Source organism: Anopheles arabiensis, chromosome 2 (assembly GCF_016920715.1).
Source record: "Anopheles arabiensis isolate DONGOLA chromosome 2, AaraD3, whole genome shotgun sequence".
Taxonomy (NCBI): domain Eukaryota; kingdom Metazoa; phylum Arthropoda; class Insecta; order Diptera; family Culicidae; genus Anopheles; species Anopheles arabiensis.
Window position 1 is genome coordinate 29392185 of NC_053517.1, and position 25044 is coordinate 29417228.

General features: G+C 48.4%; 5 protein-coding genes across 6 annotated transcripts; 3 read left to right on the forward strand and 2 right to left on the reverse strand.

Moving 5' to 3' along the window:
* The first annotated feature begins 498 nt into the window (after positions 1 to 498).
* On the forward strand, positions 499 to 1431 carry LOC120908372 (protein lin-52 homolog). The gene is made up of 4 exons (XM_040319294.1): positions 499 to 767; positions 847 to 918; positions 1009 to 1068; positions 1159 to 1431. The coding sequence occupies exons 1-4, from the start codon at positions 740 to 742 to the stop codon at positions 1302 to 1304; spliced, it is 306 nt and encodes a 101-aa protein (XP_040175228.1). The 5' UTR covers positions 499 to 739; the 3' UTR covers positions 1305 to 1431.
* LOC120908370 (prolyl 3-hydroxylase sudestada1-like) lies at positions 1364 to 6082 on the reverse strand. 2 transcript variants are annotated; one of them, XM_040319290.1, is made up of 6 exons: positions 5775 to 6078; positions 3296 to 3386; positions 3094 to 3233; positions 2808 to 3008; positions 2525 to 2743; positions 1364 to 2457 (listed from the first exon to the last, which is right to left on the reverse strand). In XM_040319290.1, exons 1-6 carry the CDS (start codon positions 5926 to 5928, stop codon positions 1496 to 1498), a joined length of 1767 nt encoding a protein of 588 aa, XP_040175224.1. In that variant the 5' UTR covers positions 5929 to 6078; the 3' UTR covers positions 1364 to 1495. The 2 variants fall into 2 exon arrangements, with proteins under 2 accessions (XP_040175224.1, XP_040175225.1); XM_040319291.1 differs by lacking the exons at positions 1364 to 2457; positions 2525 to 2743; positions 2808 to 3008; positions 3094 to 3233; positions 3296 to 3386 and adding an exon at positions 3487 to 5164 and having other exon boundaries at positions 5775 to 6082.
* An 863-nt stretch (positions 6083 to 6945) lies between these two features.
* LOC120896460 (eukaryotic translation initiation factor 3 subunit F) lies at positions 6946 to 8293 on the forward strand. Its single transcript, XM_040300592.1, has 3 exons — positions 6946 to 7137; positions 7238 to 7384; positions 7463 to 8293. Exons 1-3 carry the CDS (start codon positions 7014 to 7016, stop codon positions 8053 to 8055), a joined length of 864 nt encoding a protein of 287 aa, XP_040156526.1. The 5' UTR covers positions 6946 to 7013; the 3' UTR covers positions 8056 to 8293.
* Positions 8294 to 18522: 10229 nt separating this feature from the next.
* On the forward strand, positions 18523 to 19568 carry LOC120897108 (keratin-associated protein 19-2-like). The gene is made up of 2 exons (XM_040301726.1): positions 18523 to 18635; positions 18723 to 19568. Exons 1-2 carry the CDS (start codon positions 18624 to 18626, stop codon positions 19035 to 19037), a joined length of 327 nt encoding a protein of 108 aa, XP_040157660.1. The 5' UTR covers positions 18523 to 18623; the 3' UTR covers positions 19038 to 19568.
* A 2204-nt stretch (positions 19569 to 21772) lies between these two features.
* On the reverse strand, positions 21773 to 23423 carry LOC120897695 (nascent polypeptide-associated complex subunit alpha, muscle-specific form-like). Its single transcript, XM_040302733.1, has 2 exons — positions 22173 to 23423; positions 21773 to 22102 (listed from the first exon to the last, which is right to left on the reverse strand). The coding sequence occupies exons 1-2, from the start codon at positions 23203 to 23205 to the stop codon at positions 21963 to 21965; spliced, it is 1173 nt and encodes a 390-aa protein (XP_040158667.1). The 5' UTR covers positions 23206 to 23423; the 3' UTR covers positions 21773 to 21962.
* Between the last annotated feature and the right edge of the window lie 1621 nt (positions 23424 to 25044).

Sequence of the window (25044 nt, forward strand, 5' to 3'; positions counted from 1 at the left end):
GGACCATTATCCGAGCAAATCGATTAACCGGCAACCGTCCGGTCCCGAGCTGCCCGGATAATCGACGCTCTACTGTATTATAAAACTTACCACTTGATCGGCCAACAACACTGTGAACGCTTTCTATTCACAACACTGACTTCCATAGCGACAGCAACAGCAGAGCACCAACACAACTAAAGGTGTTATGCGAGACGTCAGACGACCATAGCCGAGGGGTAGGAAGAAGTTTAGTGGAGGGGAGGTTGAAAGCTTGGCTGGTGAGCGCTGTTCTACGCGGAAGCGAGACAACTATAGAATTAGAGCGAGAGATCCCAAAAATACCCTCGCATTGCTTCGCGGGCTGTTCTACGCGGAAGCGAGACAACTACAGAATTAGAGCGAGAGATCCCCAAAATAACCTCGCAATGCTTCGCGGGCTGTTCTACGCGGAAGCGAGACAGCTACAAAATCAGAGCGAGAGATCCCCGAAATACTCTCGCATTGCTTCGCGGGTGGTGTCACAAATTTCCAGTTGCTCATTGTCAACAAACCAACGAAACGCGTACAATTTAGCTTATTTTTTAAAATTCACCACACCAAATCGCGAAAAGTTCCGAGCCAATTTTGCCCAACGGCAACGGGATTGGTTGTCCACAGCACGGTGCAAAAGTACAAATCATCGCAGACCAGCTCGAAACTGGTTGCTCATTGCTAGCCGCTGCGCGTGCCTGGGGCCCAAAGTCGTCGTTGAACAAAAATGCCGAACAAGTACGAGATTAAGGAAGGTAATATTTTAACTCGAAGTGGCCAAAGGAGATTGTGTTTGAAATTAATTTGCTTTCGTTTTACTCCCTCCCCGCGTAGAGCTGGATAACAGTGGACTGCTCGAGCTGATGGAGCGCAACGGTTCCCCAGAGATGTGGGAATCGAAGGGAGGTAAGGGTGACGCACCGTTAGGAAACATCCAACGCCTTCCACGGCATGATGAAGGGAAAATTTTCAAGTTATATGTTGTTTTTGTTTTAGAATTCACACCACCGTCGTGGATGAAGGGCCTTACGCAGGACGATATTAATGCGATGTATCGTAAGTAAAGCTCAGCGCCAACGGTTATCTTGTCGCGCGTCCATACTAACGACTTTGTTCATTTCGATCCATTTCCACACACGCACACAGAGCTAGGGGCCTTATCGAAGAACGGATTGCTGGCGGAAATAAAGAAAATATTCGACCAAGCGTATAACATTGGACTACAGGAGGCGAAGGAGATCACGAAGGGCAAAAATTTGGAAATTTTCTCCAACCTGACGCGACGGAAGTGAGCGAAACACGTTCTTAGTCGCATCTATCTTTCACACACTTCAAATGATAAGTCAATAAGGTTGTTTTAGAGTATATTTTCCTATTTGCGCGAGGAAATGAATAAAGTAAGCCTTCTACTACAAACTGCATTTCTTTCGGTTCAAAAACACACGAGAAAGGACCATAGAAGGGGAGTCATTGCAAACTTCATTCACTCTTCCTTAGCTTTGGTCGCCGGGGTGGCCTTTCGCTTGCGGAAATACTTCAGTATGGTGTTGAACGAAAACACCACCGGAATCATGATGGGCAGAAAGAGCGGAATGTAGATGGCATACTTTTGCTCGTCCGGGAAGTACAGCAGGGCCAGCATGCTCGGGTCGAAAAACGCTCTCTCCGCCGACGTGTACGCTTCCCGCGCTAGCAGGGCCGCCTGCTGTAGCCTGCCCGCCCGCAGCTGCTGCTTCGCTGCCACTATCTTTTGGTGGGCGGTCTGAATGGCCGCACCTACCTCGTCGTTGATGACGATGTACTCGATGCCGCCGAGCAGCTGGATCAGCGACTGCAGCGTCGTGGTAGCCGAGTGCACCAGATAGATGGTGTTCGTACGCATGAACGTGTCCACCTCCCAGGCGCGCGGCTCGATCGTACTGTACGGCACGAGCGTTGCGTCCAGCAGGGGCGTATTGTTTTCAAGATCGAATATTTTGCGCAGCTGGTACAGCAGCACCGGCATTACGTCCTGCGCGTGTATGTACACATCGCTAAACTGTTCCGTTTCCATGTACCGGACGCAGGTCGCTTCGGCCGGGTTCGCAAACACAATGCCACCCCATTTGGCCGACGTGAACGCTTCCACGTTGCTGGCCAGCGGTGCTGCACGCTGCCCGTCCTTGCGGTAAATGCGCAGCGGGGCTTGCGCACAGGGAGGAACGTACACGACGAGATGAATGCACGGATTGTCGGTGATCTGTGTGCCGAGCTTCTTCTCCAGCGAGGTGATAATGTGCGGCAAGCTATCCTCGGCCAGCGCGTAATGGCGGCCAAGCTTCGAATCGTCCGGCACTTGCTTCGGCTGTGCGCCGGCCCCTTCCAGCCCGACCTGGTAAATCCATTGCGTCTTGATGGTAAAGTTGGTGATGCCCGACAGTTCGCTAAGGAATGGTTCAATGTAATCTAAAATGAAAATGTAGCAAAGAGTGTGAAACGCTTGTCTGGTAAGGGTTCTACGCAAACACCTTACTTTCCGCCGCGGCACGAGCATTCCAGTGCACTTTCTGCAGTTCGGGACGAGGATTTAGCACAGTTATCAGCACTTCGTACTGCGCTTGCAACGGTGCCGAGTTCAGGCGCAACTGGCGGCCCATCAGTGTTTGCTGCGCGTCTCTCGAGCCAAGTATTGCTTTGAGCTTGTATTCCTGCAGTAACCATGACGACAGCACTTGGTAGGCCTTAAGGGACGCTGCAATAGAACGGGGAAGATGCGCTAAAGTTAAGCGTGTTCGGTGATGGCATAGTTCACCTACATGCACTTTCCGATATGAAAGCCGTACGATCGGAGGTAACGAGTATGTCGTCGTCCAGCTTAGGCCATTCGATGAACAGAAAATGTCCCAAGGTAGATGGGTAGTGTTTTTGCAGTTCCGCCTCCAACCTGGCCGGTGTCTTAATTGTGGACAGTGTGTCCGCATCTAGGGACAGCAGCTGCAGATCCAGCTCGAACACAACTACAATTCAAAGTAAATGTTAAATGTCTGGTTCCGTTATAATCACAGAGTATTGCTAAGTAAAAAAAAACGACTGTTTACGTACAATTTTGTTCGAATTTTTTGCGCAACTCGAATGATAGAATTTCTCGCCGTTCGGCCGACTGGCAGTACAGGCCCAACCGAAACGTCGCCTTTATTGGATCCTCATTCAGGGCTCGAATTTCAGAGTAGGGTAGGGAAACGCTGCAAAGAGCATTGGTTAGTTAAGGGCAAATCAAGCGGTCCCGTTCAAACAGCCTGCTTACCGGTAGACTTCGGTCGTTTTCCACCACATTGGCACACCAATCACGATGATTATGACTATGAAAGCAATCGTGGCGTAGATGTGAATGGCAGCTACAAATAGAGTAGAAAACGGTAAACGGTTAGCATACATGAACATAGTTTTAAAAATAAGTTTAAATTCAATTAACAGTTCAATAAAAACACATCATTGTTTCATCATGTGCCATCGTTGTGCAATGTTTTTATTTGTAATTATTATCTTTACGCACGATACGCTTGTCCCTTTTTCTACTCCTTGTAGCTGCACACCAGTATGTAGGTGTACGCGTGACCATCACCGTCCGCCTTTTCGAGATGCGTATTGTGCGAAACATATTTGGTAAACTTGGTCGTTCCTTCCGCCCGGTACACCACGTTCAGTACATTGTCCTTCGGCAGCAACGTTAGCAGCACTGGATCATCCTCATAGCATTCCGTGTACGGCGAGGTGGTCGACGATGACGACGCTTGCGGCGCATCGCTTTGATTGGCCGATCCTGGCCGCTCCTGCTCCTTTCCCTCGCCCTCCGGCACGAGATACGTAATGACGCCGACATTTTCCTGCGCGTTCAGGTAGAAGGTAATGTCCAGCGTGCTGTCGGCGTACGTGGACGAATCGCCCAGCACCGTGTAGCAGCCCCGCTCCCAGCGCTGCAGCTCGATGGCACATTTGGGCGTTTTCGCCTTCCGCCCGTACAGGTCCAGCTCGGTGTAGTCGTACAGCAGCCGGAACATCGTTCTGCTCGTGAACAGATCGTACAACGCTCGCAACGGATTGGTCTCGGGCAGTGCTTTAAAGTTCAGCACCTCGTACTTCCGCAAATGGGCCGGTCCCTTGATTCTCCACTCAAGGTTCGCCCCGGTACGGAGACTTTCCAGCAGTGCCGTAAACCGGGGCCCGAGCAGAAACTGTTCCAGCGACACTTCCGAAAACATTTCCACCTTCTTCTGCACGTTCTGCTTCACCTCGTCCACGAGGTACACGTCGTTGATCCACTCGCCCAGCTCGGCGTCGATCTTGCGCGGGCTCATGTAGTGCGTATCGATAATGATCGACGGAGCCTGCGGACCTGCGTGCGCACCCTTCCCGCCAGCCGGCAGTGGTGCTGCCGGCCCATGAAACCATCCGTTGATGGTTAACCGTGGATACTCGAAGGTGGTCACTTCGCCCACCTGATGGAACGATTGTTCACACACCCGGAACAGTACCAGCTGATTGTTCTGGGGGTAGATCTTGTCCGTCACCGGAAACACGGGCAGCTGATTGCCGTCCGCCCGGAACAGCTCCAGTGCGCCGCCATCCTTCGCCTGCCACCGTCTGTGGCAGTCCCAGGGGCTAAGATAGAACACGTACGCTATCCGCCGATCGGAGAGCAGGTCGTCGTGCACGAGCAGATAGTCGCCCGCGTTGTACATCGAGCAGGAGGCGGACACGTGCGTCAGCTTGATACCGGTCAGCTCCTCCACCAGCGGCATCATCTGCTCCTTCAGCACCGTGTAGAACGCTTGCAGGTAGTCCCGCTCGAGGCTGCACAGATCGTCCGTCTGGTAGAACTCGTACAGATCCATCTGCTTTCGCTTCCAGTCGACGGTGCTGAACTCCGCCTCGAGCCGCTTCGTGGCGTCCGCCCGCTTCGCATCCTCCTGGAGGAAGTTTTGCAGCACGGCCAGCTGGAACGGGGCCTGCTTGAGCTCGTAATTGCAACCGGCGCTGGTTTCGCGCCGCTGCCACGCCGCCTTGAACCGTTCGCGGAATTCGTCGTCGAAAAAGCATCCATTGATTGAGACTAGCTCGGTGTTGCGGTCGTCGCATCGTTTGGTACGTTTGGAGGCGGGTGGCTTCGATGTGTCTGTAAAAAGCGGGGGAACAGAGAGAAAAACGGGGAACGTCTACGTTAGATCTCATACAAGTGCACTCGAATTTGTGATGGGAAGATGGAATCGGAACGGGTTTTGTCACGTGTTTTGTGTAGGAGTCCATATAACAAAACCAAAAAGGAAACGAAAGAAAATCACACTCACCCATCATTTTTTTATCCAGAGTCTGGCCCTCCCGACACGGCTTACGATTTTAAAAGCAAAACCTGATCGTACTGAAAATATAAAACACTTTCCGGGACGCGCATCGCGTTTCGCGGGTTCGATTTCGTAGAGCGCGGGCGTTTTGGGGTTTGTTTGACAGAAAGCAAAACCAAAAACCGATCGTTTCAAGTGCCTTCATCCGGGTAAAAATGTTGGATAAACGTGTGAGCATGAAGCGAAAAGCGCATGGCATTTGGTTGTTCCCTCCGTCCGGGTGGAAAATCGCGCGCGCGTGTTTCTGTGTGTGTACATGTTGCCAGGCACGCACACACACACACACACTTTCGGATGCTTTTGGCCAATGGAACAGGGTGTAAAACACACAGCGCACGGAGGGAAATTGTGAGGAGAAAATGAAATGAAAAAGTGGTGCTTTACCATCCTCGCGCGCTGCTGAAGAAGAACCGGCTCCGCATTGTTCTCCGGAGGCATCGTCGTCCTGCTGCACCCGCCGCTTGTCTGTGGCCATATCGCTGCTGCTGCTCGCTTTGGTTTGTGCTTTTGTTTCTTGACTCGGCGTCTTCGCACTCATGCTTACAGCTTATTTGCAATCGTGCTGCAACTTGCACATGCAGCTACACTTTCCAAACGGGACTAGAACCGCACCGCAGAGTTATCGGTAGACCAGCTCCACCTTGTTTTCTTGCGTGTGCGAAGCAAAGCAAAGCAAAAAAATACAATGCATTAGCAGGCGTCAAAACGTCAAACCGATGACAGTTCGTTTTAGTGATGGGCAAAACGGGCCTGCAGCCGGATTTGGGTTGATCCGAATCTAGCTGCTTTCGGATTCGAATCCGGACTAACTCCGGAGTTAGAGAGGGAGGAGCTAGTTGACCTGGTATAATGTTTAGCCTTTTTTAATTTCTTGGGTAAATTTAATTATCCATGCAATGCATAACAAGTAACTTATAACTACACTTCCTAATTTGAATTCCTTTATCTGCACTATACAGTGTGCAGCTGTATACTATAACTTTCATGAGAATTTTTGAATATGTTCCTATTTGTGTTTCGGCTCATATCACGACTTATATGTGAATGTTACTTTTTAGTTTAGGATTTAAACAACCGTATCGCCGTTCTAGTTCTAGAGATGCATAACTTCGATGCGAAACCATACAACAGTACCGAAGGAATGAGAAAGCTTTCCAAGCGAAGATAGCTCCACTGGCTAGCTTTCCTACCAACAGGTGGCGCTACCAGCTTTATTTTCTATTTTTAGAATGCATGAGTCGTTTGCCGTCTGCTAACCGAAGTCTTTTTATATCCTGTTTAGGTAGAGAACTTGAGTCGTTTAGAACCCGTTTAAGTTTAAGTGGTCGTTTAGTGGATTTGTGGCACTTGGGTACAGTGTATTAGTTTTGAATTATGCCTAAAATATACAGTTTTAATTTCAATCATTAATTCTATTTAACAATGCGTACCATTGCAGCACAACTGGAGATTTCGATTTGTTTACCTTTACTCGTGTTCGAAAATGGATTTGAAGTTCGAACGTGCAGTCAATGTTCGGCAATTCGTTATTTCTGGTCACTCTGCCAACGTCCGATCCGTTTACATTGACGCGAGTTCACTTCTACGGATGCCACCGTGCGATTTTTGCTGTCCAATCTAAACATGTCGACGATTAATTTACCTCTAAATTTAACCGTGCGCGTGCATCCGGTGGTGCTGTTCCAGATTGTGGACGCCTACGAGCGACGTAATGCCGACTCGGAACGTGTTATCGGGACGCTGCTGGGTAAGGAAAGGGCCCAAAACGCCCGTACAGCGGTGACACCGTCTGGGGTGCACCGCAAGCAACATAACCAAACTCTTTGACACCCTCCTTCCCACCGTAGGTTCTGTCGACAAGGGTGTCGTGGAGGTGACTAACTGCTTCTGCTTGCCCCACAAGGAACACACCGACCAGGTGGAGGCGGAACTGGGCTACGCGTCCGATCTGTACGAGCTGAACCAGCGCGTCAATGCGTCGGAAAACATTGTCGGTAGGTATCCGCCGGTGGTAAGCTGTTCTTCCCTGGAGCTGCCGTGCGTGACGTGTTTTCCTTCCCCTTTTCTTGCAGGCTGGTGGGCAACGGGCCAGGAGGTTACGAACCACAGCTCGGTCATCCACGAATACTATGCCCGTGAGTGCACGAACCCGGTCCATCTGACGCTGGACACCTCGCTGACCGGTGCCCGCATGGGTATCAAGGCGTACGTGTGCGTGTCGCTGGGCGTCCCCGGTGGCAAGAGCGGCTGCATGTTCACGCCGATCAACGTGGAGGTGACGAGCTACGAGCCGGAAATCGTCGGTCTGCAGCTGTGCATGAAGACGATCGGCGTGCAGTCGAACCCGAGCCGCCCGCGCACCGTTTCGCCGATGCTCGATCTGGCGCAGGTGACCGATGCCTCGGACAAGCTGCTGGCCCTGCTGTCCGACGTGCTCGCCTACGTGGAGGACGTGCTGAGCGAGAAGCAGCAACCGGAGAACACCGTCGGACGCGCGCTGCTCGATCTGATCCACTCGGTGCCGAACATGACGGGAGACCAATTTGCGCAAATGTTCAACTCGAACGTCAAGGACTTGTTAATGGTGGTCACGTTGTCGCAGCTAATTAAAACCCAACTGCAATTGAATGAAAAGCTAACGTCACTCACATCGTTCCTCAACTGAGAAGGGGTGCAGCGCAATTGTTAAACCGCAGCTTAGCTGGCCAACGGCCGGCTAGGAAAGGAACAGAGGAGGCATAGAGGAGGATTGCTTGTGCAGGAGAGGAGAAGAGGGGTGGGGTCTGTGTCAGGTGTCCGAAAAACAGTGGACGATAACGATAAATTATTCCAGACTTGAAAATCGTCGTACGGTATTAATAAACGACAGCATTATCGTGCTGGGGAATGAACACAGAAAAAAACAACGTGGCTCATGCTGTTCTTGGAACGAAGATCAACTTTGCCAAAGGAAAATTCAATTATGATTCAATTGTGCTTAGCTAGCGAATAATGAAGAAATTCGTGAAAAAAAATTCTCCATTTTCTGTGGTAAGTACATTCCAAACAAACTCCTGTAGATTATTGTTCGTCAATTACTTCAGTAACATTTCTTCACCATCAGCGAAAAGAAAACTTCCTTATTTGCCGCAAAGGATGGTCAAATAATATTCCCCCCAAAATAAATGGATATGTATATAATTTATGAATGACAACCACATGTCAGCCATGCGTACGATCAACCTCAATGCAAATATTAAGTAACGCATTTTACCTGCCCTACCTGCAACGGCCTATCACTGCCCAGCGATCATGAAACGGACAATTTTGGTGATTCGCGGTATGTATACGCTCTCCAACCGCTAGCCCAAAAATAAACACCGTTTCCGAAGCGAAACACGTGTTGCGAAGTTGATGGAAGAAGGGTTTGGCCGCCATCCATCAATCAATAGTTCCGCTGCATTGCATTGCGTTGTGTGGTACGCATGCATAAAACAAAAACTGCATTGAGGGTTGCACACGTTTCACACTCCGAGCGAATGACCTATTTATGTTGAACATCAGCTGCTTGTGACGAATTATTGAAGCGCCCTTTTTCGGTTTGGTTGGCACATTTTGCAATTTCTTGATCGGTACAACTGGTACACGTTCGATATATTCTAATAAATCAAATACTAACGTTCAATTTGCCCCCCCCCCCCGCTTATAGAGCCCTTTAGGATCGCATCAAACTGTGAGCATGATCGCGCTCATCGGATAACAAAAAGGTACAGTTATTAATCCGTGAGCTAATGAAAAACGGCAACTTCATCGCGCGCTTGATTGATCGGTGATCGGGTTGGGTGTATTGCCAATCGCACACCCACCGCAATAGCCATGCTGGCCGCTGAGACGTGTGAGTTCGTTCTCGGCGGGAGACGTTCCGGAACCGAGAGCCCTGCGAAGGTCGAAGGTCGAAACATTGGGAAAGGAAAATGATACACCTAAGCCGGGGGTGGGAGGACATATTTATCATTTGCTAACACAGCTGGACAGGCTGGACGCATCAGTGCTGCTTGCGAACTAATAGCCGGTTTCGGATCGCGAACCGAACTCCGTTATTATCCACTCTCGATTTCATCGATTGTGCAAATACGATGAAACGAAGCGACCGCCCGCGTGCCGATGACATCAGCCGATGCAACCGGTGCAACCAATGGTGACGGTTGCCACGGCGGCTGCATTCCGACCGTTTCCGCAGCTCGCTCAGGTACGGCATCCGGCTGCCGCCAATCGACTCTCACCGCACCACTAATCAGCGACGCCAGTTCGGTTCTGGTGGTCAAATGGTTCGCTTTTCATTGCGTAGAACGATGCGCAAGACGCTGAATTGCGTCGGGAGATTATGTCATTTGGTGCAATTGGATCTTTTCGGACCGTTCTTGGCAATGGAAATGCCAACTGCCCCTGCCATGAGCGAAAAGTGAGCTGGTGCGTAAAGAGATACCCCGCTCACCTTTTTGCTGCCGTGATCGTAACAAAAAAGGGTTAGTTTTTACCTTCAAGATCAGATGTTCAGAGCGCTGAGGAGCCCTTTAAGGGGAATGGAAAGATTAAGAGGTACGATTATGTGATCACCTTTTTATCAGCGGCCACAATAAATCAACATGAAAATAACGTTAAATGACATCTTAACAAATCAAACGACTGGCATGCCCTACCCGCTCTCCCAGTTCGCCACATTATCGGGTGTGTTTAAACTAGTTCGCCGGCTGAGACTTTCAGGTTATTTGCCAAACGGACGGGGTTCACCCGTCGAGCCCGCTTGGTTCGAGTTTGGTCAATGGTGGAGTTCGTTGACTTGATTTACTCGTTGCCGAGCCGAAAGGGGGTTGTTGTTTTATCAATAACAAGCCATAATTGAAAGTGTGCATTGCATTGAATGCATCAACAGGCACGAGTCGTCGGCTGCAGTGCATCGCGATGTGTGGTGCAGTTCAATCGGCCGCATTTAACCGTGTCAACAAGCTGGAACTTATTATTTGAATTGTTCTGCAATAATAATAATAATAATAATAATAATAATAATAATAATAATAATAATAATAATAATAATAATAATAATAATAATAATAATAATAATAATAATAATAATAATAATAATAATAATAATAATAATAATAATAATAATAATAATAATAATAATAATAATACTAATAATAATAATAATAATAATAATAATAATAATAATAATAATAATGATAATGATAATAATAATAATAATAATGATAATAATAATAATAAAAATATTAATAATAATAACAATAATAATAATAATCATAACAATCAAACAAGTTTTACCAATGGATAGCAACTTTTCAATATTTGAGAATATGTATAATCGTTGCAGTGAAATACCCTGTAGCGAAATTGTGCGACCCTCATCGTTTTACAATTATCAATCGGATTGCACTTATGATAAATAGCAGGAAGGGCTTCCAGTAAGGTAAAAGCCAACGTAAAAGCTAAAGTTAGATGAGTTAATTAATGCCACCCGGTCGTCCTTACGCCGGTGTCACATTTGTTGTGAGCGATCACGCTGTCGCAGTGCGGCCGTAAATGACAGTTGGCATTTAAAAACTGTACCCTTCGGACTTGGGATCATTTAATTATGGATTTACCCCAGCCTTCTCTGCTTGATTTGATGGATTGTTGGTATTTTCGATATATTTACACCACCGCAAAGAAGCTCCTTACGTATCCGGTCAAATATTCGCCCAAGCTGTACCTTCATTAACCGCTCTGCATTCAATTAGCAAAGCTCGCGCACCGATGAACCCCGGCTGATCTTTGCTAACAAGGGTCATCAAAGGGTTGATTCAATGCCGAAACATTGCGCAGACAGCCAGCCAGCCAGCAAGCCATCGCTTTGAACCTTCCTGGCAACGTTGGCTTGCATGGCAAACCGATGGCGGTCGATCGGTCGTTCGGCTGCACCGCTGGCAATTACACTTCCAGTACGATCGGTTGCGCTATAAATAATTGTCGTGATTAAAATGTGATTCCGTGGCGGGCTCGGGTACAACACATTTTGGGCACAAACGTGCACCACGTTAACGCCCGCTGCCCGTGTAAATGCCGGTCCGGTGTGCTTCCCTTCGAGCGGTAGTCGATCAACCGGGGGAGGGCGAACGCGCGCGCGCTCAGACACAGTTTACAATTCGGGTAGGTAGGTTTGTTGTTCATCCCAGAGTGTCCCAGGGAGGGAGAGAAGTGGGAATCGATAAAATGGGTAGTGTAAACAATCCGAAAACAAAAATACGCGCCACGGCGGGCATGTTTGGGGCCATCGCGCAGTGGCAGAGCGATCGTGATCGCACGGTAACACACTCGTCCGCTCAGGCGACGAACCCATTGAACCGTTGGAGGGTGCCTATTATGAGCCATACTGCCATCAGCTGGCATTAGAACAGAGCCGGAACGCCGCCGGGTCTTCAATTACCGGGTGCGATGAAGGCTTTGCAAAGGGTTGCTGTTTTGTTTTTTTTAGTCCAACTGCACTTTAAATTGGAAATAAAGATACAAAAGGTGTTACGAATACGTATTGCCTTATCCACGATGCTCTAGTATTGATTGTTTTTTTGTACATCTGTAAGAAATAAAAAAAAAAAACGATGTACACAACACTTGCCGCTAGACAAGATCGCGCAAGACAAGACGAAACGAACGGAGCTTTCAAATGGAACGAGACAAAGCAATTGCAGTTGGTGCGTTTGTTCTAACACAGATCGTTTCCTTCACCTTTTGTACTAAACAGCCCTCCAAAGCGCTGCACTCTGCTGCACCACCGGGAAGGGCCCAACCGTGGTGTGATTCATGGAAGTGATCAACACTTCCACAGGGTTTGATTAAAAATTATCACCCCATTGCTGTTGCTAAACTATAATCGCTTGTTTGTTTGATTAATCACGTTCTTGGACCGCAAGGGATCTGCGGCACGGTTAAATTCAGGGCCATTCAATTGGGCCTTGCGCGTGTTGTGGGCTACTAGTGGGTCTTAACCGCAATGTCCGCGGTATGATTTGCTGTGATCGACGTCCGGTTCGGGGCAAATCAATCGATGGAATGAGTGTTCTTTCCCCCGCTCATCAGCATTAACTTGCTGTACACTTGGGAAGGCCCCATAGCACGATAAGCTTCTCATAACTAAAACAAAATAACTATTATTATGCTTTCAACGGTCCTCTATCGGTATTGCGATCTTTTTTTCTTTCGCTCGCTTACTCGTGATCTTAAACACCCACACCCCCCCGCCATGTGCAAACGATTCAGGTCGGAGATCTTAAATGTCCATAAAATGGCACGAGGTGTTGGAAAATTAACCTCAAACGGTTATTACATTTTTCCTTCACTAGAACGGACCTCACCCTGCTCGATAATCGTTGCAATTCAATCTAAAGGAACTGCATGAAAGGGCGGCGGGCCGCACCAGCATTTTAATAGATGGACACTTTGGTGCCTGAAGATGATTAATCATTGGTCCACACTCCCTTGCGAGCGATGGCAATTGATCGTTCTCTAAATATCAATCGCAATCGCTTGGGTAATTAAGTTGGCAATTTTTGACAAGCTGATAAATTGCATTCCATGCCCACTGGAACAGCTGTTTGGGCGGTTAGAGATGGGTAAAGTTGGCAATGCTTCGGAGTCGTTTGCGATCTGATTCTGAAAAAATTGGAACCAACTCCGGATGGTTTCGAGTTTCGACCAGCATTATACGGAGCCGTTTGGAGTTGTCCTGATTAGTCTGGAGTCGGAATCGGAGTCGACCGGAATCGGAATCATCTAGAGTCGTCAGGAGCATTGAGGAATCATCAAGAGCTTTGCTGTTGTCCCTGGGCTATTCTTAGAAGACGAAAAAACAATAAAAATACCGACTGCGGGCGACTCCGACACCAGTTTGAGTCTGATTATGGCTGACTTCAGTCCACTCCGACTCCTGGTGATTCCTACTTTGAACGAATCCTACTTCAGACCACTCCGACTCGGGAACCCTCCGACTCTGGACGACTCCGGGTGAAACTGGTGGATCCTGTTTTAGCAGAAGTTGGAATCGGATTACCAATAACCGGAGTCGTATCGGAGTCGTGGATTCGCTCAAGAGAGCACAACACTAGTTCGGCTGCAACGACGACTAGTGTTAACCGTAGGCAAATGTCTTCCGTATCGAATGCAATCGTTGTAGATGATTGCGGATCTACCTTGACCCGGCAGTGGTTCTCATTCCCCGCGGGAGCAATCTTGTTTTTGCTTCAATTTTATTTAGAACATCAGTTTCTTCGCAAAAGTGTTGCTACACTAACTGGTGAATCACTCGCACACAAAGATCCGCGTTTCGTTCTTGGGCGACATGTCTGGAACGACTACCAACTGGCTACCAGCCCCCGGTTCATTAGTGTGTTTATCTCGATCGCCAAGATCCGGGCCCGTAAGGCGACAGCGATAGGCCACCGGCAGAACCGTGAACCGTTTGTCTCTTGAAATGCCCCCCCCCCCATTGATGTGCCCTTCGGTACACGGTTGAAACAATCGTGCACGTTGTGTGTACGGGGCACTAATGGTGTAAGCTCAACGCACACCGATTGGTTTCACACCTCAGGGGTCGCGGTGGTCGGTTCTGTTCTTGTGTGGAGTGTGAAACATGGAACGTTTCCCACCACATATATTTGACCATGAAAGGAAGGGTTTTTGTTTTTGCACAGTCGATTGTTCCTATTGCGTTTGCCTCTTATCACAGCAATGCCCGTTTTGGCGATTTGGGGGACAGTAACTACGGAAGGTAAGCAGCAAGGTAGCAGGTTCTGGAGATGATTGCACCCCGGTACATTACATGCGTCAACATCGGCCACCCCCAGGGGGACGGCAAGTCGAATAATTACAGCACCCGTTGGGCCAGCAGCAACAATCTGGACATCGTTAGACACACACACATACAGCAGTTAGTATCCATTGTTGAACAGGATCCCCAGAGGGTGATTAGTTCCCCCAAAGCCGTTCACCAGCGGTTGGATATGGCGACGGCGGAAAGGGTACCCGAACGCTTGTCAGCTGACCCCTTTGGGCGACCGATAGCCGTAAGCGTTGGTAAGGTTGGTAAATTGTCACCCCACGGTGGTCTTTGGCCGCCGTTACAAGGACAAATGTGCATTGTTTGAAGTGGCGGCGTTTCGCCTGCGCAAAGATTACACACAGCCAAAGTTGCTTGCGTTTGATGAGGCTCGTCACATTTGCATGCTTTTGATACGGGGTGAGGGTTAACGGTGTGCGCGACTGTCGCTAGCACACTGAAGTGGACAATTAGTAATCCAGACGTTTCATTAGACGACCATTATTCATAATCCAGGGTGAAAATACCCGTAAAATTGTCATTTAACGGTAGAGATTACGGGCGTTAGCTAGATGACAGGATCATAGTGTTTTAAGCAGCTGTATGATGTGATGATCATCTGCATTAGCAATGGAGCTGCCTTACATTGTTAGCATTGGGGTGAACAATGATGTGAACGTAATGCTCTATTGAATTGTTTGATTAATTTTTGAATTTTAAAACCAATATCTATCCTGGAGTGTCGTTAGGAATATTGATTTAAAGACCCCAATAGATCGTTTGCGTTCATTCAACGCCACTACTCTACACACCGTGCACTGTTTAGTTCCGCATTTTTACCGACTTCGGTCCGCAGCCCAAATACCCGCCAATCCTTCCGCGAGCCCCGTTGGCGTATAGAAAGCAAACTAATAAAGCATAACCGCTACCGAACCGTACGCACGCGGCTACACCGTTTCCCTACCAAACTAGGATACACGTGATCGGCATGCCGGCCGGCAGACGCACGCAGCGGCAGAGGTCCCACATTTGAAATCGAAATCGAAAAGCACTCAAAAACAACCCACTAAGCTCAGTTTACCACTTGCTATGTACGTGTCACCGGGTTGTCGCTGGGATGTCTGCCGCTGGTCATAGCTCATGCCCGCGTTCGGTGGTGTACTTTTCGTTGTTTTGTATTCTATATAGCACACCTCACACATGCACGCCCTTTTCCAAGATCTTTTTTCTTTTGAGGAGTCCCCCTTTCGTTGACCGGTGTTGGTGCCAAGTGTACGCCACACGCACTGCTCAACCACGCATGTTCAACCTGTCGCGCTCCGGATTGCATCATATTGTCCGTCTCTTTGGCCTGGCCGGTGTGGCCGTTCCCTGCCCATTATTTTGTAATGCTCCACCCAACATTCTCCTTGCTTTCGGGACCGTTGCTGCTTCGACCCGATGGAGACATCGGCGCGTGTGTCGGTGACAAGTGCGCTGCACGGTACGGTCAATGGTGCGTTTTGCTTTCATTTCACCCAAACCACGCCAATCATCGCCTGGTAGTAGAATGTGTTGCTTTCGCCCCGTCAGTAACAGTGGCCGACGAATGTTTTGAACTCCGTTTCGAACACCATCGTTGGTCACCTGGGCACCTGGGCGAGACATTTTAGTGCGTTAGATCATCCACCAGCTAGCCAGCCAGCCGGTTCGCTATGATGTGTGAAAGATAGTAGTAGTGGGCCTGTCTACGAAGGGTGCTGCAGACAGGTAGCGCCACTAGACTAATGCACTGGTAGGTTTTGCCAGGAAATGTGCCACTTCTTGGGCCGCCCGGTAGTTGCTGCAGTTACGGTTCGTTTTCTCACGGCCTCACGGCTTCCCGCGCAGCACATTGGCGGTTATTTATTAGTTTGTTGATATTTTCTATTCACGCGTGCGTGTGTGTGTGTGTGGGCATGATCGTATGGAAGTTGCATCAACCGTGAGGTATGAGAGTTACGTTCTGCCGTGATCTGTTCTTTCGATTGACCAATAAATAGATATTTTAAATAGCGTTACTTATTGATCTGTAGCACCTACGATACGACAGGTTCTAGTGGATGTAGCATCTAGAATGTTTAAATTTAAATGCGAATTTAACAGCGAAGAACTCAAATCATTCTAGAAACGCGTCATAGCATGAAGTTTTGGTTAATATTAAAAATAATGGAATTGTTTATGCGACAACAAGAAGGATCGCTAGCAAGATGGCAAGACGAGCTACAACAAATGAGCTCAAAATGTATTTTTTTTTAATTAAATTTGTAACCATCACTTGCATTCTAAACATCGATCGAGTAAGTCGACGTTCGCAAAGCTTATCTGAAGCCTCGTACACAAATCATTAGAGAATCGTATAAACTTACTCAAAGAAGAATAAAGATTACTATTAGGGCTGAAAATAGGAGCATGCGGATTTTGACACACTTCAAATATATTAGCAAGTTATTTCCAATCGATTGAATGCAAGAAAAATTGCCCGAAAAGTTAAAAAATGGGACTTATATGAGAGTTGATCAACAAGCGACGAACCTCGATAGTTCACTTTTGAGGCTTCGTCGCTTGTTTCTACACCAACTGCATCCTTTTAAAAAAACTAACATACACTGAAAAATTTTATCCACTTCGCTATATAGCCTAGACATTGATCCTTCGAGTGATTGTCTGTGTCTGGTCGATGGAACATGATCAGCACGTCGCCAATAACGATTATTATGTATTGTCAATGAAGCATTTTTCCATTTTCCCCTAAAAACCGCTTGACATAAAATGAGAATAATGTTTGTTTTGCTGGGAGAATCTTCATGCTTATAAACAGTTTAATCCATGCTTAATAAAAGCCACCAGTTGCAATCCAACTACAAACGTAATTATAATGATCATACCGTAATGATCACGTGTATCAAAAGCGTTTGCAAAATACACACTTTGCATAAATCTTAAGCACCGAGGTGCATTGAAAGAAACACTAATTGATCTATTCAATACACCACCCTACGGTTCTCTTCTGTTGCTCGCTGCAACTGCATACCAGCCCGTTAGAAGCTTCATCATCTTCGAATGGCCATACCCGAACCTACCATGCCCATGATCATCACGTAATCAGCAAACAATTAATTAAATTCAAATGACTCTTATTTACCATTTCGTCTGTTAATGTGTTTTCTTGTACACGATGGCCTGCTTTTTCCCTTCCCCACGTTTTCTATTTCCCATCCGCTCGAAGAAGCCGCTCAAATGGCCGCAAACGATCAAATGATGGGTGGAATTTATTTTGATGAATTTTCACACCAAAGCTGGGATGGGAAACGGGGGTAGGGCTTGTCCGTACAAGGCAATAAATTTACCGTTGACCACCCACGGATTCGCACAAATCGTTGATACTAGCGTGCGATTTAGTGGCTTGTTTTCTCTTATTTCATTGCGTGTGATTAAACCGGCAATAATTCTGCCCCTCTCCGGTGCCGCCGCTGTTGTGATCGATGGCCCAAAAGGTGCGATTCAGTGCGTCTGAAAAGCGTGCCATATTTTCACACCCCTGTACCAATTTCGAGTTTTAGGGGGAGGTGTGTAACGCATGTAACGAGCAGTGAATGACAGAATAGAAGAGAGGAGGAAAAACAAAAACTACGCTTCTGCAGTTTCGACGCTGCCCTGCTAGCAGGCGGATTAGGAAACAATTGTACTTTTGGAGTACGGCTTTCCGCCAAAAGTACACCCGTGCTACCCGTGACCCGGCCACAAACGCTATTCTTCATCACCGGCTGCAGCAGCCAGAATGGCCAGAATGAGCTGAACACTAACCCTCCGCGTCGCGCTGTGACTCAACGAGTGAATGACGTACGAATGCTGCTTAGACGCGCCCGGAAGGGTGCCTGATGAACGGGGTTAGAGCGCCACAGCAAGAGCGCACCTGTGGAAGGGGCACACACCGAACGAGACGGACGAGCTGCAGTTGCACACCCCGCGATGCACTACGGGCCGGGTGGTTCGTGTGCGTTTCAACTACAAACCCACCCCCACCCCCCCTCGACCCCGTTCGGGGAAAATTCGCACGATTTGCACGACTGAGCCAGAAAGGGAGAGCGCGACACACAAAGGGTTGCTCTACCGTCCCGTGTCTGATACGAAGTCTAACTGATGCTGCTTTGCTTGCGCCCACCGGGAATAGGGGGGGGGGGGGGGGGCGCTCGTGCGAAATGCTCTTTCACACAGGGGGGGGGGACGGGAAATTCTGGGCACCAGCCAGTTTCGTATAAAAGTACTGGCAATTTCCAACAACGGCATCAATTCACCACTTGCAATCTCAGAGTGCAAACGTGTTCTAACCAACCCAAAACCAACCAACCAACCCAACCAAATCAACCATGAAGTCCTTCGTAAGTAGAGCTTAGGGTTTAGGACAATAATTCTGCCAAGAATTCTAAAGCATCTCACTCTTTTCCCACCGCTTCCCATTCGCTCAGATTGCTCTGTTCGTCGTCCTGGCCATCGCCGCCGTCTACGGTGCCGAGTCGGAGTCGAAGGTGACGGAGAAGCGTGGCATCTACAGCGGTCTCGGCTACGGCTACAACGGATACCCCGGTCTGGCCGGCCACGGCTACTACGGCGGTGTCGGCGCTCTCGGATACGGCCACGGGCTGGGCTACGGATCGCAGCTGGGCTACTACGGATCGTACCCGGGATACGGATACGGTTCGCACGCCGGTTACCTGGGCGGCTACTCCGGCTACTCCGGCTACTCGGGCTACCCGTACGGTCTGGGCTACGGACTCCACTAAGCGTCCTTTACGTACTCCCCTCATCGATCCACCCGTTCGTGCGCCGTGGTGCAGTGATGCAGTGAAACAGTGCAGTGAAGTTTCCTCAAAACGTGTGTAAGCGTGTGTAGTGCATGAATGTGTGAGTCGTGAGAATAATTCGATCGGTCAGTGCGATCGCGACTTGCGCCATGTTTCTCAAGCTGCTTTTCATTGCCGCCGAAGATGTACGTGCACTGTGTCCTGTACCGGGGGGATGCCCCGAACGGTAGGCGCTCGATCGAGGATTCGATGTTCCACCAGGAGAGTACACTTCCACCCGTTCCAGGGAACCAACCCTCGGATGGGTGAAGTTTTCGGTTCCAACACTAAATTCTTCTCTCGACCAAATTCCATGGACGAATGCTGTGAATACTTTCGAAAGTATACGACTACTTTACTATACTTGATTTTTTGCCTACTACTGTGTTATTACAACTACTCTTTCTTTTTTTTTACTTTAGTCTGTAGCATTTGTACAGTACAATAAAGAAAAAAAACTTTTACGTAAAATATGTGCATTATTTTCTAAAATTGTGCCATCCGGAAAGAACTCGCCCTGGGCAGTGTGAACCGAAGAGTTCAAAAAGTTCTATTCAAAATCTTTTCATCGAAACATGCGGACACGTCTCAAATGGTTATCGAATAAAAGCGATAAAATAATATCACATACACATTAAAACTGACTTAAACAAAGCTCAAGTATCGATACATCCGCTGGAAAGGATTCTTTTCATAAGGAACACTTATTCTTTTCAGTGATTTGAATTAGAGTACAGTAACTGCTAAAGGGAATTGAATTGAAACTAACACTTTAAAGATTCATGTACAAATAATGCACTGTAAACATTCCTCGCGATTCAACTCACTCGTTCTCTGTACTGGCTAACGACTCACTTCTGGAGGACTATACTCACTCACTCTCAGTCACTACTAGTGATTATTAACAAATATTTCCACAGTTGAAAGGAAAACACATTTTTGAAGAATTTATACATTTTCGTTTGTTCAATCATTAATATTGGCTTGAAGTTCTTGTAATTAGAAATATTACAAGTTAAAATTAACCCTAAAACGATCCCAAATGTCTACGACTTTCCAAAGCTGCTCACCACATATACTTTTATTTGAATTACGTTCCAGGATCATATTATGATGCAGCTACCCATACCAACATGAGAAACATCCCTAGCTAAAAATAGTCTGTGATGTTTCGGATTGAAATACATCATTGCCAATTTGTTAAAAGTACATTTTCGATTTGGTTTCAACTTGGGTTGGATCGTATTTTCTATTTAAATATATGGCCAATTCATGCATCTTGGGGTAAGTTTTACCAGTTTTAACCCTACAGCGTCTACAAAGCATCGATTTGATGGGTCTTTTGTGAAGCCTTTGTTTGAATTAGACTACTTTAGCGCGTAAAGTACACTATCAAATCAATTTTGTTGTTTTTTTTCTCATCTGTATTTCATGATACGAAAGTTCAAGGCTTTTGGTCGTTATTGTTCCAGCTGTAGGTTGTTATTGTTCAGCTAGTACTCCAATTACTAGCATCGCAGGCTCATTCATTCATGCTTTACAATTGACTGCTTATCCGAAAACAAGGAAATAAAGCGTTCGTCTAATTAATGCCACAATAGCGAGACTTGCCACTTTCATTACGCGCCCTATCGTATCCCGAATTGAATTCATTGAATCGCTAGAATCGGTAGAACCGAAGGCATGAATGGGCACGCAAATGCTAGGGAATTTAGTAACTGTAAAAAACAACACTAAAGCCGATTTTACACACAGATAGAAACGTAAAAAATGGGTAGATCATGTTGCACGATTGATTTGCTCTTACAAAGTACTCGTTAACTTTAAATGCTACAGCCAGGTGGTAAACACGTTGTTCTCGTGGTAAACAGGGCATACCTTTTTGGAGAAGCAAGTAATCGAGGCTGATACTAATCAACACAACCAAACGGTCTACACGATCGACGCTGTAACAGCCTGTAACGCTCTTTTACAGCAAACCGCCTGAAACGTATGCAATCATCATTACACACCACCAAAGCGGTGGACTGTTGCATACACGTTGCATGGCTGGAATGGAATTTGAATGAAAAAGAAATCTCGTGTTTTTTGGTTTGTAAATCCACAAATACTAACAATATGTTTGCAAATGTAAATAAGCATTGCTTGCGCGGCCGACTGCACCTTGCATCTCAATGTAGGAACGGACGTGCCGCGGACAAACCAAAAAACCATCGAGGGAAGCGTTATTAAATTAATATGCAATCGATAGCACATCCAAATAAAGGGGAAGAAATTATGCATTGTACCACTCGCATATGGAACCAGGAATTAACTTTCCCATTTCCGTCCACGCTTGCAAACGCTTGCTGTTAGAAAATTATTTAATTTGTTCCGTTCGAAAAATTCGGCAAAACTAAGCACGATTCCCCTTCGGGTGGAGGTGAAATGGGGGGCTTGCTTGTGGGACCTTGGGTTGGGACCATCGTGTGCTTGGTTAGTTCCTGGTGTCTATCGGCTCGCACGTCCTCCACCTTGAACGTGGGCTGCTACTACTGCTCGTGATTGATTTTTGAACAGGGAATCGTGTTCGAAAGTGCTAACCGCTGGAATGTGATGCGGGTTCGTCGCCTAAAGCGGGCCGGTTGAAGTCTTTCGTATGTGATATGCCGTACGCAGCATTGTTGGGCAATGGGTATGAGGAGAAAATAATTTATTCGCTTTAAATTAGTTCAAATAGCTCACGAACAAAAAAAAAACACAAAATAACAAACAAAAGTACACACAAACACACAGCTACACTAAGCTACACATACAAGAAACTGCTGGCATATTGACTAATGGAGCGCAGCGACTGCCATTGAGGCACTGCCTTTGACCCCGGGCTTACTTTTTCTTCTTCTGGTAACCGTTGTGGGTGATGTCGACATCGTAGCTCGATGGTCCGGTGTACCGGCCATTGTTGGAGGCAACATCGTACGGCTGCCCGTTGAACGGACCATTACCCTCCTGATGGTGAAGCGATCCTGCGACGGTAGAAAGCGATCAATTAGAAACTGTTTGCGGCGCGAACATTTTAATAGGAACTGAACCTACCCTGCTCGTACTCCAGCAACGCCTGGTGGTGTGCTTGCTGCTGCTGCTGCTGCTGATGGTGATCACCGTGCAGCGTCGGTGCCGGTGTGCTGCTGATGTAGATTTGGCCCTGCGATGTGGCGTACGACGGAAGGTACGCGTTGGACGGTGGGGCAGGCGTTGGCTGATTCACCACCACTGGGCGCCAGGGTTGCTGCGGCGCCTGCGTGACCTGCGTCGTGCCCGTGGTCAGTGTCGTAGCGATGGAAGGTGTGACACCGGTCGCACTACCGGTGGCCACCGGGATGCCGACGAACTGTGGCTGCGGTACACTCGAGACGGGGCTGTAGACTCCGGCCGGCAGCAGACCGCCACCGTTCGGACCGACGGTCGAGAACGCGGTGTAGAATGGTTTCTGCACGACGACGGGGACCTTGGCCGGTTCGGCCGGTTGCACCGGGACCGCTACCGGGATCAGCGGTTTCTGGGGGTAGGTGGCGAAGTACGTCTGCTGGGTGCTGCCAGTGGCCGCCGGAGCTCCCACCGGAACGAACGCTTGCGGATAGGCGGCCGGCACGGCGGGCAGAGCGGCCGGGTAGGCTGGCAGGGCGGGAGCGTACGGTGTGAAGCCGGCGGCAACGAGTGGAGGCACAAACCCACCGGCAGCAGCAAAGGCCGGCTTGACCGGCGCCACCCCAAAGCCGGCCGGATACAGACCCGCAGCCCCGTAGAGGGTCGGATAGCGCGGGAAGTTGCGCTGGTAGGACGTGACGCTGGCACCGCCCGGGAAGAGCGCATAGCCGGGAGGTAGCACCGACCCACCGAGCGATGCTGCACCCTTGTGCAGTCCCGGGAACCGGGCGTACGGGCTGGGATGGTAGCCCTTGTGGAACGATGGTGCGGCACCGTGCAGCGGGATAGCCGCGTGCCCGGCCAGGGCGAACCCGTGCAGCCCGTGGTAGATGCCACGCTTTTTCTTCTTCTGCAGTGCGGACGTTGGGTCCAACGCAACCAGGGCCACCAGCAGTAGCGCCAACAGCAGTCTTCGGCTCATTGTGGACACAGCTCGTTCGTACACGCTTCAGACACAGACACAAACCGAGAAGGTCAAACCACCAGGCAGAGGGTCAAACGGTTACAACACCCCCGGTACTAGCCGGTTCAATCACAAGCACACACACACACACGCACAGAGACGAGCACACACCACGCCCAAACTGAAATCACCGGATGACCTACACGAAGGTCCGCTTGACAATGAGTCGTCCCTGGTCCCGGTGGGTCATATTTATAATGCGGAACTCCATTTCGCTCGCCCCCCGGACAAGTGCGCCAACAACATCCCCGCCGTACTACTGCTGTGCGCATCGAGTTTTCGGCGCTTATGGGTAAAATGAAAAGAAAAGTGACCGTTCCACCGTCGCCCCCGGATAGCATGGTGCTGGTGCCGGGCGTTGGCCATCCCACTACACCCGTCCCTTCGCGCGCGCACAGTGGCGCTTGTCGTGCATGCCAAGTGTTTTCGACCGAACCCAAAGGAGGGCGGGTTTTGGGAGCGGGAAATGTTTCATTTTCACTGTACGGTGGCCGATCGTTTAGCCGTACGGTACGTGCTCGGGATGCGAAAAATCCTGTACCAAAAGGTGGGGAGGAGGAATCGGGAGGCACACAAATTCCAACGCGGTGGGGACGAGCGGTGTCTGATCGATTCGGCTACATTCCCGTGCCCGATAGCATAATCGGTGATCGCACAAAGATTAGCCGAGGCTTTGCACTGACTGCCCGCCAGCACCCGTGAATGGATGTGCCGACCGGTGTGTATGGGTGTGTGTGCGTGGGGATGACCATTTGCACCGTTGCACCGTTGCACGGGTGCATTCGCGCACTGGCACCTTGTACGGGATGCGGTAACCCAAAGGTGGCGTTACCATGTTCTGTTGCCATTTGTTGTTGCTTCCCCAAACATTGTGCCGTAGTGAGTCTCGTTCCGGCACTCAGCGGGCCAGCGGACAAGTGCGATTTCTTTTTTCGGCGCATCAGCTGTGCATGCTGTGGCACACACGGTCAGCGGCGGCGTGTGCGTTTGGTTTGCTTTCTTATTGTGTGCCGTACTGGTGCTGGCCAAAAGCCGCTGCTGAAGGTGGTGACCGAATGGTAGGAAGTGATTTATATTTAAATTGATTCACCATGCGCTTCGTGGATTACCGTTGGGATGTGATTGCTGTTTGCATGTTTGTTGTTGTTGTCTATACAGCCAATGTTGCCCAGTTTATGTTTATATCACATTTATTATCACAATTGCACACTGTGGCACTGGCGGCAGTTGCGCAAGCAAGTCGATCTGGCATTCGATTCGCAAACGAGCAGGCGGCAGGACTCGGGGGTTGGCATCCTGGCACTAAATAAATGCAGGTCATAAAAGTTGGCTTTATTTATTGCTTTATGGTAAAACTATTTCGGCGAGGTTTTTTTTATTTGTTCGGTGCTTCTGGTTTTCGAACATGATGAAAACTGTGATGGTTGGTCATAAATGGTGCAGAGGACGACAACTTCAATCAATTTGTATTTTAACATAAAAACTATTTTTATTTTCCTCGCAAACGGAGAAGCTTTCAATGATTTTATTCGCCTTCAAATTTGATAAATTTTAAATTGTTTGATGAAATTTGAGAAAACAGCCCTCTTTTCGGGCTTGTTAGAGACTGTTTAAATCAACGATCAGTAAAAATTAGATCGCTCGTTTATATGGTGTATTTATCGTGACCAACCGGGGAATGCACAGTGGTGTGCCGTATAAACACGTCGGTTTCTACACGGGCCAGATGGAATCGATTCTCATCCGGAAGTAGTAACCTCTAAGAAAAGAACTACCCGGGATTAGTGAGTGCTGTAG

Bases quoted from the DNA above. Each gene is read 5' to 3' on its own strand.
- LOC120908372 (XM_040319294.1), top strand. From the start codon at position 740: ATGCCGAACAAGTACGAGATTAAGGAAG. The intron at 768-846 runs GTAATATTTTAA...CTCCCCGCGTAG, and splicing joins CAAGTACGAGATTAAGGAAG to AGCTGGATAACAGTGGACTG. The intron at 919-1,008 runs GTAAGGGTGACG...TTTTTGTTTTAG, and splicing joins GATGTGGGAATCGAAGGGAG to AATTCACACCACCGTCGTGG.
- LOC120908370 (XM_040319290.1), bottom strand. From the start codon at position 5,928: ATGAGTGCGAAGACGCCGAGTCAAGAAACAAAAGCACAAACCAAAGCG. The intron at 3,387-5,774 runs GTAAAGCACCAC...CTCTATTTGTAG, and splicing joins TTCAGCAGCGCGCGAGGATG to CTGCCATTCACATCTACGCC. The intron at 3,234-3,295 runs GTAAGCAGGCTG...TGCTCTTTGCAG, and splicing joins AAAACGACCGAAGTCTACCG to CGTTTCCCTACCCTACTCTG.
- LOC120896460 (XM_040300592.1), top strand. From the start codon at position 7,014: ATGTCGACGATTAATTTACCTCTAAATTTAACCGTGCGCGTGCATCCG. The intron at 7,138-7,237 runs GTAAGGAAAGGG...TTCCCACCGTAG, and splicing joins TGTTATCGGGACGCTGCTGG to GTTCTGTCGACAAGGGTGTC. The intron at 7,385-7,462 runs GTAGGTATCCGC...CTTTTCTTGCAG, and splicing joins TGCGTCGGAAAACATTGTCG to GCTGGTGGGCAACGGGCCAG.
- LOC120897695 (XM_040302733.1), bottom strand. From the start codon at position 23,205: ATGAGCCGAAGACTGCTGTTGGCGCTACTGCTGGTGGCCCTGGTTGCG. The intron at 22,103-22,172 runs GTAGGTTCAGTT...CTACCGTCGCAG, and splicing joins GTTGCTGGAGTACGAGCAGG to GATCGCTTCACCATCAGGAG.